This window comes from Mustela putorius, unplaced genomic scaffold, assembly GCF_011764305.1.
Source record: "Mustela putorius furo isolate JIRA1106 unplaced genomic scaffold, ASM1176430v1.1 tig00003972_pilon_pilon_pilon, whole genome shotgun sequence".
NCBI lineage: Eukaryota > Metazoa > Chordata > Mammalia > Carnivora > Mustelidae > Mustela > Mustela putorius.
Genome location: NW_025422115.1, coordinates 8,534,236 through 8,548,443, shown reverse-complemented (window position 1 = coordinate 8,548,443; position 14,208 = coordinate 8,534,236). Strand labels below are relative to the sequence as shown.

General features: G+C 38.9%; 1 protein-coding gene across 2 annotated transcripts in view; it reads left to right on the top strand.

Annotated features, from left to right (window-relative positions):
• The first annotated feature begins 3 nt into the window (after positions 1–3).
• Positions 4–14,208, top strand: part of MCEE (methylmalonyl-CoA epimerase) — a 28,418-nt gene continuing 14,213 nt past the window's right edge. The window contains exons 1-2 of one of the 2 annotated variants that reach the window (XM_013060103.2): positions 4–169; positions 10,962–11,137. In XM_013060103.2, coding sequence (XP_012915557.2) covers positions 85–169; positions 10,962–11,137 — 261 coding nt within the window. In that variant the 5' untranslated portion in view covers positions 4–84. Of the gene's footprint in view, positions 170–10,961; positions 11,300–14,208 lie in introns of both variants that reach the window. The other variant, XM_013060102.2, reaches the window with a different exon arrangement.

Genomic DNA, 14,208 nt, shown 5'->3' with positions numbered 1-14,208 from the left:
GCCCCCAGCCGCGTGGACCCGCCCCTCGACCGAGCTCCTTTCCCCGCGTGAAGCACTCGCGGGTTCAGTGGGTCACTTTCCAAAATGGCGCGCGTGTTGAAGGCGGCAGTGGCGACCGTGGCGGTGGCGGCGGCGGCGGCGGGGGCGGCAGCGGCCGAGAGTGCAGTAGGTGAATACCCAGCGCGGTCGGGGATCTCCGGGGAGCGGGGCGCGCGGGACGCGAGGCCGGGGGCTGGGACAGGCGGCGGGTGGCCAGAGCACCTAAGTCCACTGCGTTCTGTCCCCCGGTCAGCCCCTGCAGGCAGGAGTAGATGAAGTCAGCGGCAGAGGGACCGTGAATGTTAATTTCCAGGGCACCGTAGGAGACGGGAGAAACCAGAAAGAAGGGCAAGTCCTTTAAAAAACAAGGTGAACTCCCAAGTCCTTCCAGTATCCCGCTGGAAACCCTTGGAGGTCAGTTGTGTGAAGAATACCAAGGGAGTGGTTTTTTCCCTCCTGCCCTAGTATGTTTATTATTACGTATGTAAACAGGAAAGACAGACGGATTTGGCAGGTTCCTTGAGTCTTGTATACCCCCATCAAAAAAAAGCTGGATCGACTCAGTAAATGACAGAAACTCAAGTTTTCTGACTCTCAAGCCACTCACTTTCTCCTCTTTCTTTTTCTTTTCTTTTTTTCTTATAAAGATTTTATTTATTTATTTGACAGAGATCACAAGTAGGCAGAGGCAGACAGAGAGAGAGGGGGAAGCAGGCTCCCTGCTGAGCAGAGAGAGCCTGATGTGGGACTCCATCCCAGGACATGGAGACCATAACCTGAGCTGAAGGCAGAGGCTCTAACCCACTGAGCCACCCTAGCACCCCTCTTTCTTTTTGCTCTTTCTTCTTCATCTCTATTTCAATTAATGAAATTCCCTGTTTGGGAGAGTGCCAAGTGGTAATGTCTCCAGAGTTACTCCTGAACATTGGCCATAAAGCCTTCAGTTCAGGGATGAACCTTTATTAATGTTAGATCCCTTTGCTATGTAGTGCTTTCTCTATTCCGCCTATTCAAATGTACAGTTCTAGCCAGGCGTTGGAGTCCCACCTTAAACTAACCAGTTCTTTATTGACCACTATCGTCTTCCCGACCGGTCACAACATTTCTTAAACATTTATCATTGCAAGTCACCAGGGCTAAGTTAGAGCCACATACAAAGAAGTATGCCATAATAGTTTTAGTTGTCTCAGTACTTTATCAGTTTGAAGAGGTGGTATGTATATATGAGAAAATACTATAAGAGGCTGAGCACAGCTTGTTGAAATGAATCTAATTAATAGGTGAGTCTAAAGCTTTTATAATAACATACCCTCCTGGTCCCTCCTTCCTCTCCTTGGTGAGATACAAGCAGCATCTTAGCTCATGCACAATTGCAAGCAACCCTTTGCAAAAAAACAAAGCTAAGAAAATGAAGACAAAAAGTCATCTCTTATTATCTCTTAGAAAACCCTCTGTTAGAATGTAGATATTGTGCATAAAATATACACTAAAGATATTAAAAGTTGAGGATCAAAAGAATGGTAAAAATTTCAGAGGAAAGAGAAAATTCAACATTATGGTTTAATAACACCAACTTTGATGTCAGACAGACATGGGCTTTAGGCCCAGCTTAGTGTGACCTTGAAGAAATTACTTAATCAGGCCTAATTTCCTTGTCTGCAAATGGGAAAAATAATATTTTTCGATGCATGGAATTATGGTAAAGATTGAAGTGCTCACTGAACAATTAGTGTTAGGTCTATTTTATGGCTGTGAGAACTAATAGAGCTAGGCTAGCACATGATGTACTTCTACTTCAGAATTCACGATTTCACGGTTTGGTTAGGCAAGATTACAGACTTAGGCAAGTTTATAGGGTAATATTGTTGCATAACTCTCACAATGAAATAAAGTCATGGGTGTCTACTGGTAGTGAGGTCAGATCAACAAGATGGTACATCATGGTATGCCATAGGATTCAATTCTCTACTGTTAGTAAATCCCAGCAGTATGGAGAATGTCTAGAGACTAGGGCATATCTGCACTGGGGATAATAACCAGTTCATACAGTTCTTGAAAGGCAGAATTGTTACATAGTTTCCACTTCTACATAATGTTAAAAGGATTTCTCAAGTTAAAGCAATAGTGGTGAGCAGTGTGGGAGAGTTAGAGGGTTACTCTAAACAACTAATTTTAACTTGAAAAAATTGTAAATCACTATTCACGTATCAAAAAGCAAAAAGAGGACCATGCCTATAATACCTTCCAGCAGCATTTTTCCACCGGAGTGTCAGTAGTCACTAAACACTGAAATACAACCAAAGATCTAAAATCCCAGCCCACACCATAAGTTTCCTATAGTAAAAGGAGAGTGGTATCCTTGTGATAAAAAGTAGTGAGTTGTGGATTGATGGAATGATGCAGGGAATACAGAAATACTATGTGTGCCAAAACATTAATATGAGTAATACAAGTAATCTTTAGTATTTGAGTCTAGTCTAGTATCACATATAGGGTAGGTGCACAGTCAGTTTTTTCCTTTAATAGTTCAAAATATGTTAGAATGTTAAAATATGTTAGAGATGTTTATGTTTATAAGCAAGTTATTGATATATAACCTTTCTGTAAGTGCTAATAATGATCATTCTTGGAATTTGCTATGTACTTTGTGCCAAGTACTTTTCTAAACCCTTTATATTATTCATTTTAGTCCCATGACTACTCTATGAGGTAGGTATTATATTCCTATATGAGAAAAGAGAGACATGGAGAGGGTACGTAACTAGGGTACTAATGCCAAGTTACAGAACTAATGGTAGCGTCAAGATTTGAACCAGGACAGTTTAACACTGGAGCCCACATTCTTAACCATAAGACATGCTGCTTCTCATATGATACTTACACACAAAACCTGAAAGTGAATGTATAAATAATAATTTGAATATTAAAGAAGAGACATTTTTATATGTGTATTTTTAGAAATATTTTTATTCAGTAGTTGATGGGGGGAAACTATGAGGAAGGGAATATAACTTCCAGAAAGTCATACCTTCATTGCCGAACTGAATGTTAATAAAGATACATTTTTTTGGTAAACTATATAGACATCTGTCACAAGGGAAAAGTAAAATAAAAATAGTGTATTCTAAAGGCCAGCTCTGATTTATCCTCCTATTTCAGATGCTTGAACCTTAAATAACCCCACTTTGTCTTTTATTGTGGTTAAATATACAGAACATAAAGTTTGCCATTTTAACCATATTTAGGTGTACAGTTCAAGGGCATTAAATTAGTTGACCCTTGAACAATATAGGTTTGAACTGCATGGGTCCAGTTATACTCACTATTCCCCAGTAAAGTCCTGTAGATAAATTTCTTTTACGATTTTCTTAATAATATTTTCTAGCTTTCTTTATTGTAAGAATATAGCATATATATCACATACAACATGAAAAATATGTGTTAATTGACTCTCTGTGTTATCAGTAAGACTTCTGGTCAAGGCTTCTGGTTTTGGGTAGTTATATGTGGATTTTTGACTGTGTTGGGGGTTGGCACTCTTAATACCCCCAGTTTGTTCAAGAGTCAATTGTATATTTGTATTGCAAATCCGTCACCACCATCCATCTCCAGAACTTTCACCATCCCACCCTGAACCTCTATACCCATTTAACAATAACCCCCATTATCCTCCACACCCAAGCCATGGTAACCATTATTCTACTTTTTATGAATTTGACTACTCCAGGTGCTGTATGTATGTGGAATTATATAATATTTGTCCTTTTGTGAGTGGCTGTTTCTCTTGGCATGTTTTTAAAGTTCGTCCATGTTTACCTAAGGTGTCAGAACTTCATTCCTTTTTAAGGTTGAATAGTAGTCAATTGTATGTGTACACCACGTTTTATTTTTTCATCTGTCAATGGACACTTAGGTTATTTCCAGATTTGGCTATTGTGAATAATCTATGAACATGAATATGTAAATATCTCCTTGAAGCCCTATTTTCAGTTCTTTTGGGTATATACCAGAAGTGGGATCACTGGACAGTGTGGTAATCTTATGTTAGGACCCCACCTTTAAGGAACATAATACTTCACAGAAAAACAGGAGAAGCTCAGAAAAATGAATCCTATTAAGCACACACAATAAATTCCCATTTGGCTTGCAAAGGATTGACTTCATGAAAAAAGGTAGTTTTGAAAATAGAAGATGATCTGGGACACCTGGGTGGCTCAGTGGGTTAAGCCTCTGCCTTCAGCTCAGGTCATGATCTCAGGGTCCTGGGATCGAGCCCCACATCAGGCTCTCTGCTCAGCGGGGAGCCTGCTTCTCCTTCTCCCTCTGCCTGCCTCTCTGTCTACTTGTGATCTCTCTCTCTGTCAAATAAATAAATAAATAAAATCTTAAAAAAAAAAAGAAAGAAAATGGAAGATGATCCTGATAGGAGACAACTGTGGCCAAGTTATAGGACTGTGAGGAGAGATTTACTTTTATTATGGAGTCATATGTAAGTGGGGTAACAAAAGCATGGTGTGTTTACTGACTGAGGTAAGTAAAAAGTTATTCCTACCGGTGTTTTAAACAGGTTGTAAATATGGATATGGTGCTGTGGGGAATCCACTGGTTGAACACTGAAAATATATGGACTTCTTACCAAACAACTCATTACCAAACAACTTCATTAGACATTCATTAGAATGTCTTTCTAAGTATGTTATGTCTCCGCAAATAAGATACACAAAAGTTCAGACTTGAGAACTTACTACATGTTCTAAAATTAGATAATGTAAAATTTGAAGAACTTTGCAAATACATAAGAAAACAGTGAACACTTCAAATGAGGGAACCTTGTCGTGTGTAAATTATAGGAAGACCATATTACATGTGACTTTCAGAACTGTTAGGAAGACCTTATTACAAGTGATTATTCACAGTTTTTTGGCACTTTATGTACAAACTCAACATAATTTCTTTTAAACAGTAAGTGCCCTTAATGCATTTGAGTACAGACCCTTGCAGCTGAAGCCTTGTTTGGAGCCCTGTTTGGAAAGACTGGTCTGAGATAAATGCAATCTGGATGGAAGGAAATGCAATGTTACTTTTAAGTCAAGACACTGAAAGTATTTAGTAAGAGCCAATATTGAAAGAAAGATATGAACCAAAGTTAACATACAGACCAGATTTGGTGACATATCGATTTCTTATATGTGAGATTCTTGTTTCTTAAATCTGTAGATACTCATCTTTGCAATCCTGTTGGGTTTTAACACTCCTGTTTTTTTTTTTTTTTAAGATTTATTTATTTGAGAGAGAGAGAGAGCACATATAAGCAGAAGGGAGGAACAAAGGAAGAGGGAGGGAGAAAAGGACCCCTTCATTCCATGTTTTCTGCCCCAGTTTGCTTAGTCTATAGGATTGCACTTTAGACTTTTAGCTAAAGTAATCCCATTGTTGTTTTAAGGTAATTCACATAATGTAACATTTTAAAATATACAAGCTATCAACATTATATTTACCATGTTGTGTAACCATAATCTTATTTAATTCCAAGACGTTTTCATCATCCCAAAGGGAAATCTTGTGCCAGTTAAGCAATCAATCCCGATTCCCACCTCTGTCCAGCCCTTAGCAACTACTATTCTGCTTCTTGTCTCTATGGACTTACCCATTCTGGCTATTTCCTATAAACATATGACCTTTTATGTCTGGCAGCTGTCACTTAGCATAATGTTGTCACTTAGTATAGTGTTTTCAGGGTTCATCCATGTTATATCATTGCTTCATATCCACTACATGGATTATATTCCACTGTATGAATATGAATCATTTTCCATGGCCATTGGGAATAGTGCTGTCATGAAAATTTGTGTACGAGTTTTTGTTTGAGTACATGTTTTCAATTATTTTAGGTACCTAGGAGTGGAATTTCTGAGTGACATGCTAATTGTGTTTTTAACTTTCTGAGTTTTCCAAACTGTTTCATGGCAGCTCTATCATTTTACATTCTTACCAGCAATGTACAAGGATTCCAGTTTTCCACTTCCGTATCAACACTTTCAGTTGTGCATATGAAGTGGTATCCTGTTGTGTTTTTGATTTGCCTTTCCCTAATGGCTAATGATATCGAGTATCTTATATGGTTTTTGCTTATTTTTATGTTCTTAACCCTTCATTTTTTAAAGTGTATTTATTCATTTAATCTCTACATGCAATGTAGGGCTCGACCTCATAACCCCGAGATCAAGAGCCTCAGGCTCTACCAACTGAGCTAGCCAGGTGCCCCTCTTTTTTTTTTTTTTTTAAGATTTTATTTATTTATTTGACAGAGATCACAAGTAGACAGAGAGGCAGACAGAGAGAGGAAGGGAAGCAGGCTCCCTACTGAGCAGAGAGCCTGATGTGGGGCTCGATCCCAGGACCTGGGATCATGACCTGAGCTGAAGGCAGAAGCTCTTACCCAGGAGCCCCAGTTATTAGCATTTTTAAAATTCACTACCACCATGCTCTTGAGATGGTTTCTTGCTCTCCACAGATTACCCTGCATACCACTCAGTTAGCAAATGATCATTGTATATCAATAATAATGAGAATGGCTGAATTTATTGTGCACCTATTATGTATGTCTGGTACTGTATTATATTTTTTATACCAAATATCTAATCTTTACAGCAAACTTAGCAAGATAGATATTTAGTGGGTAGTGACAGAATTTTTTAAAAAACTGAAATAAAATGCAACAGAGTAGAATCTGTCAGAGCACATCACATCTATTGAGTAGGTATGCTTTTCATGAAGTTTACTTTCAATGGTACATTTATGTACATGTGTACTAGTTTGGAATACACGCGAATTTCAAAATGCAGGTCGTCCATAGAACTGAGCTAGGTCATCCTGTTGATAATGACAACCTTTGGTTATTTCCGCTATCAGTAATACAGGCTTGAGCACAGCAGAAGACTATCTGAGGCTGAATTTTGCCTTCTACTGACCTATGATACATCACGTTTGTCAAGCAGTACTGGTTACCAATCCCAGGGGAAGACTAAATACTTCTCCCCGTTGCGTCTTGGTGTCAGAGTCTTCAAAGGAAACACAAGCAGTAGATGGCAGAGTGCTTTACTTTCATAGAAAGGAGACAGAGCAAGATTACCTTTAATAGTGGGTGTTGGTCCACCATTGCCAATGAGTCTCTCCCAGTGGCCAGTGCAGGACAGTTTACATATGCACTCTTCTCTTGTGCTGTCCCCTCTCCACAGAGGACTGATAAAACAATGAGGACTCATGTAACATATGACACACACACTTTAAGCTGAGACAAAAGGGCATTCATTGAGCCGGACAGAGGGAAAGCTACTCTCGGGATAAGGTGATATGCCCTGCGCAGGCCCTGTGGGCTCTTCTCTCTTGGTAAGGAGGTTTTCATCTTTATCTGACTGAGTGGGGGGTTGAAAGACTACACACATGAGACTTCCTTTCCCCACAAGGTTTGTGGTCTTAAATAGTGTCATTTTAATTTCCTTATTATCAGTAATTTCCGTAAAGGGGAATTAATTATTTGTTAGCTGGAGCTCTGTGATACTAAGTACTGTTTAATGTATTTTCCATTAAGAGCTAAATCTAATTGTTTAGAATATGTGTTCTTCAATTTGCCATTTTGTACCTTCTTTATTAGCTGATGTAGTTTTACAAGATTATTTTTAGACCTCGTGTATGTATATAGCTTTCATTCTGGGGAGAATCTGGCTCTTAAAATCCAGTGTTTTGGGGACCAGGGAAACAGTAATCCACAGAGAGAACACATTACAAGTCTTCCATTTCTAAATGAAAGAGATTTCTTCACATTCAGAAGCAGTTCTGCTTCTAATTCTTCAAAATTATAAAAAGGAACAGTTTTAAAAAATCTGGTCTCAGAGGGAATTCTCAGAAGTTTAAGGACCCTCTTAATCTTTGCTTGTTTTTCTTGCAACAGTGAGATATTTTCCTTAGTAATTATTTTTTTAAATGACATTGAAAAGCACTGTAGTGGTTGTGACTTTTGATACATATTACTGTAAGACAAAAAATCAGTTATAAGTAGAAATAAAATTGCTTGTTCTCATCATTGAATGTGTGTTTTTTCACTGTCACATTCAAACTTACCTCTTATGAAATGCAGAGAATAGCAAGTAATCCTTAATGATGTGTAGTTGTCCTTTTAAGTGTGATCAATAAATAAATTATGAAAAATACCATCTTTGTTTTAAATCTAAAAAGCTCAGAATTAATTTTTTGATTCCAGACAGTTGTTTCAGAGCAGAGTAATTTTGACATAGTTTTTCCATTTATCTGCCTGATTTAACTTCAGTAATTAAAACCAGAATAGGTATATAAATGATTTTTACATGTATTATGCATTTCTTTTTTTTTAAATTTTTTATTATGTTAGTCACCATACAGTACATCATTAGTTTTTTTTTAATTGGTGATTTTTTTATTTTAATTTTTTATAAACATATATTTTTATCCCCCGGGGTACAGGTCTGTGAATCGCCAGTTTTACACACTTCACAGCACTCACCCTAGCACATACCCTCCCCAATGTCCATAACCCCACCCCCTTTGCCCAACCCTCCTCTCCCCAGCAACCTTCAGTTTGTTTTGTGAGATTAAGAGTCACTTACGGTTTGTCTCCCTCCCAATCCCATCTTGTTTCATTTATTCTTCTCCTACCCCCTTGACCCCCCCATGTTGCATCTCACTTTCTCATATCAGGGAGATCATGTGATAGTTGTCTTTCTCCGATTGAATTATTTCGCTAAGCATGATACCCTCTAGTTCTATCCACGTCGTCGCAAATGGCAAGATTTCATTTCTTTTGATGGCTGCATAGTATTCCATTGTGTATATATACCACATCTTCTTGATCCATTCATCTGTTGATGGACATCTAGGTTCTTTCCATAGTTTGGCTATTGTACACATTGCTGCTATAAACATTTGGGTGCACATGCCCCTTCGGATCACTACGTTTGTATCTTTAGGGTAAATACCCAGTACTGCAATTGCTGGGTCATAGGGTAGTTCTATTTTCAACATTTTGAGGAACCTCCATGCTGTTTTCCAAAGTGGTTGCACCAGCTTGCATTCCCACCAACAGTGTAGGAGGGTTCCCCTTTCTCCACATCCTCTCCAGCATCTGTCATTTCCTGACTTATTGATTTTAGCCATTCTGACTGGTGTGAGGTGATATCTCATTGTGGTTTTGATTGGTATTTCCCTGATGCCGAGTGATATGGAGCACTTTTTCATGTGTCTGTTGGCCATTTGGATGTCTTCTTTGCAGAAATGTCTGTTCATGTCCTCTGCCCATTTCTTGATTGGATTATTTGTTCTTTGGGTGTTGAGTTTGCTAAGTTCTTTATAGATTTTGGACACTAGTCCTTTATCTGATATGTCGTTTGCAAATATCTTCTCCCATTCTGTCAGTTGTCTTTTGATTTTGTTAACTGTTTCCTTTGCTGTGCAAAAGCTTTTGATCTTGATGAAATCCCATTAGTTCATTTTTGCCCTTGCTTCCCTTGCCTTTGGCGATGTTCCTAGGAAGATGTTGCTGTGGCTGAGGTCGAAGAAGTTGCTGCCTGTGTTCTCCTCAAGGATTTGGATGGATTCCTTTCTCACATTGGGGTCCTTCATCCATTTTGAGTCTATTTTCATGTGTGGTGTAAGGAAATGGTCCAATTTCATTTTTCTGCATGTGGCTGTCCAATTTTCCCAACACCATTTATTGAAGAGGCTGTCTTTTTTCCATTGGACATTCTTTCCTGCTTTGTCGAAGATTAGTTGACCATAGAGTTGAGGGTCTATTTCTGGGCTCTCTATTCTGTTTCATTGATCTATGTGTCTGTTTTTGTGCCAGTACCATGTTGTCTTGATGATGACAGCTTTGTAATAGAGCATGAAGTCCAGAATTGTGATGCCACCAACTTTGGCTTTCTTTTTCAATATTCCTTTGGCTATTCGAGGTCTTTTCTGGTTCCATATAAATTTTAGGATTATTTGTTCCATTTCTTTGAAAAAGATGGATGGTACTTTGATAGGAATTGCATTAAATGTGTAGATTGCTTTAGGTAGCATAGACATTTTCACAATATTTATTCTTCCAATCCAGGAGCATGGAACATTTTTCCATTTCTTTGTGTCTTCCTCAATTTCTTTCATGAGTACTTTATAGTTTTCTGAGTATAGATTCTTTGCCTCTTTGGTTAGGTTTATTCCTAGGTATCTTATGGTTTTGGGTGCACATCATTAATTTTTGATGTAGTGTTCCATGATTTATTGTTTACATATAACACCCAGTGCTCCATGCAATACGTGCCCTCCTTAATACCCACACAGGGCCAACCCACCCCCATCTAAAACCCTCACTTTGTTTCTCATAGTCCACAGTCTCTCATGGTTCATCTCCCTTCCAGTTCCTCCCCCCTTTATTTTCCCCTTCCTTCTCCAAATGTTCTCCATGCTGTTCCTTATGTTCCACAAGTAAGTGAAACCATATGATAATTGACTTTCTCTGCTTGACTTCTTTCACTCAGCATAATCTCCTCCAGTCCCATCCATGTTGATGCAAACGTTGGGTATTCATCCTTTTTGATGGCTGCATAATAGTCCATGAACAGACACTTCTCCAATGAAGACATATAAACAGCTAACACCACATGAAAAAATGTTCATCATTAGCCATCAGGGAGATTCAAATCAAAACCACATTGAGATACCACCTTATACCAGTTAGAATGGCCAAAATTAACAAGACAGGAAACAACATGTGTTGGAGAGGGTGTGGAGAAAGGGGGAGCCCTCATACAACAGTTCGTGGGAATGCATTTAGTTTTTTAAAATATTAATTTTACAAATCCATTAATTCTCAAAAGGAGGATATCAATGGCTATTCACTTTTTCAGGGTTTTTTTCCAGACTTCAGCCTTCAGCTCCGAAATTAAGAACTTTCTCCACATCACAGTCCTCACTTCAAGCAGCAAGTCCTGTGTGGAACCTAGGTCGACTCAATCATGTAGCAATTGCAGTGCCAGACTTGGAAAAAGCCACAGCGTTTTATAAGAATGTTCTGGGGGCCCGGGTAAGTGAGGCGGTCCCTGTTCCTGAGCATGGAGTGTCTGTTGTTTTTGTCAACCTGGGAAACACCAAGATGGAGCTGCTTCATCCGTTGGGAAATGACAGTCCAATTGCAGGTTTTCTGCAGAGAAACAAGGCTGGAGGAATGCATCATATCTGCATTGAGGTATTTTATTTCAATGTTTGGTGTTTCAAATTTCTCTTTTACAAAATGTCTCTTTAAGACTATGTATTGTCACTGTCATCAAAACTGGTATTAAGTTCTTTAAAGGGAATGGTAATAGTGGTCTTACTCAAAGATGGATCCGTGGGTATATTCTCTTTCCCTCTAGAAGACTGAGTAATAATAATAATAATAATATATTTTATCGAAGTCTGGATTTAACAGCCACAACAAAGGCCACCAAAGCTGGCCAAAGCGGATTTGTATCTTTGCTATAGTATTTATTGATCATACACAACCTTTCACGTAATAGGAATAGAGCTGCTTTCACTATCACAAGGCAGTTAGAAGAAGGTGAAAAGACTTCATAGAGTAAGAATTTCCATATACATGCTAACTATTCTTATGATTATTTTCTATCCTTAAAATTCTAATAATAACTTGTTCCTTATTATAAAAGCGATACATTTTCAATTACTGACCGTGATTTTTAAGACCTTTCAATTGCATCTTACAATTCCCAAGAAAAACTTGAAATGTTAGACAAGAACATTCTCATTAGAGAGCCTCTATCTGTAGATATTCATGTTCAGATAACTGCCTTTTGTAAGACCAGCGATACTAATTACGCTTCATTTAAATTATTTTGATAGGACAATTCTTTTCATAGAAAGAAAGGCATAATTAATTTGTAGGCCTTGTTCCTAATCTAGAATAGAAGGGGGTTGATTCTAGAGAGAATTCAAGGATTTATTCAGTTCATTTTGCAAACATATTTAAGAACCTACAGAGTGTACTCCACTGAGTAATGCGATTCAGCAGTGAAGAAGAAACAGACCACGCACACAGTGAGGAGGGACAACTATTTAAAAAGGGAATTAGAGTATCCTACGATAAAGCAAGATTAATACACATGTCTTCTCAGTAACATCAATAAGGGAAAGATTGCTCCTGGCTGGCGGAGGAGGTGAGAAGGCATCACAGGGCATGAGTTGTAATGAAGGTGAAGGAATTCCCCAGATCAACAAGAGGAGAGAGGTATTCCAGGCAGAGGGAACAGCATATGCGAAGGGATAGTTATACTAACCACTCACATTGAATCCTTTGGCAGTATATGAAGGACTCAGTGTGTACTATTTTCTTTCATTTTCACAGCTACTCTATGAATCATTCTACTCACCTTTGACAGTTAACTTGCCTCTAGTCAAATTAGTAGTAAGTGGGAAGGCTGAGGGTCAAACCCAGATTTGTTCTGATTCCAGGATCAGCACTGTGAGCCATGGTACCAAATTGCCTTCATTATATTGGGTAATTTTAAAATTTGAGGCGGGGGAGCCATAACATGTTAGGAGCTAAACATATCTACTATTTAACCTTTACACCTTTTTGGAGAGGTTAATTTTGGCTGCAAGTCTTTATTTCAGTGGACTTTAGGGTTTGTCTGAGATACCCCCCCCAGGATGAGAAGCAGGATCATCAACCTTTGAACGGACTCTTCCCTGTCCCACACTGCAGTGTCTGTGTTCTACATCAGAGAGTCCATGCCTTCAAAGGAAGCTGCCATGTGAGTTAGAGTTCAGTTAAGTAAAGAACAGTGGAAGTTCAGTAATGTAACAGTGTATTCAAAAGTACAGATTAAAAGGGGGAAATGAAAATGTAATGTCAGTATAAAATAAAGGTGTACAATAGGAAAAGGTGTGAAAAGTTAGTTTCTAAGTTAGTATGACACCATCTGTCATCATTCTCTGCTCTTGGTAAAAAAGAATTAAGTGACTTAACTAGATACGTGGATAGATGGATTTTATTTTTCTCTTCTCAGTCTAAAAGTGAGGTGTTCCAGAGGGGAGGAAAGGCAGAGAGAAAATACAGGGCAAATGCCTGTAAGAGGATCTAGAAATTACACATTTCACTCTGCTCATGTCCCATCAGCCTGAGCTTAGTTACATGGTACTCTCGGCTGCAGATGCATCTGTAGGCAGGTGGTTAGGTACCCTGCTAACGTTTACGCTGTTGCTATAATTAAAAGGAAGAAAAGGGGAAACCATACTGGAGACCACCAATCTATGCTACGCTTGGTAACTTTTAAAAAGTGGTATTGCCAGAATAGCGTGACACTTTTTCTGAATGAAGATATGCTGTAGGATAGTGTCGCTGCTGCTGCAGTCTATGAAATGAAGTCGTCATCCCATGCAGGGGTTCGATTCCCTGACTCACCAGAAAGAACAGAATTCCTCACCTATCCTTGAACAGGACACATTTCTGTTGAACGAAACCACTGAGATTTCAGGGTAATTTTTCTTTTTTAATGTAAAGACATATTTAATGATTCTTTCAATCACAGACACAGGATTAGGCAAACACCAAGAAGTGGATGGCATATTAAACTGGGTGATTTGAGGAGAGCTTAGAAAGGGAATTACTTACAAGATGTGGACCAAGTTTAGGTAGTCAACAGTACATAGCACAGTATCCCTAAGGCCTAGCTCTGGGGTGGGATGGGGACTGTTAGAACCTCTAAATCTGAAGGGGCAAGTGAAAGACCATTACCAAGACCTATGAGGGAAGTGTCTTGAGCAGGTCTCTAAACAAGAGTGATGGCCTACCTCAGAGGGAGCAGGCCTGGGAAACTGGGCAGGGTGGGGTGGGGGAATAAATATCCTTACTTCACTTGTCCCTCACCTCCTGTCTTTGTATTAGCTGAACCCAGTTGGAACCAGAGGAAAAGCAAGTCTATGAATGCAGGCAAACTTCCTGACAACAGAGCACAATGAAGCAGAGGGGAACACAATGAAGAGGGAAACCAGAGAGGGAATGGAAGATATCTGGCATACTTGCCTTCCTGTTGACTCTTCAGGCTAAATTATTAGAGCACAGTAGAACTTGGCCTATTTTGGCTAATATAACTTGGGTCT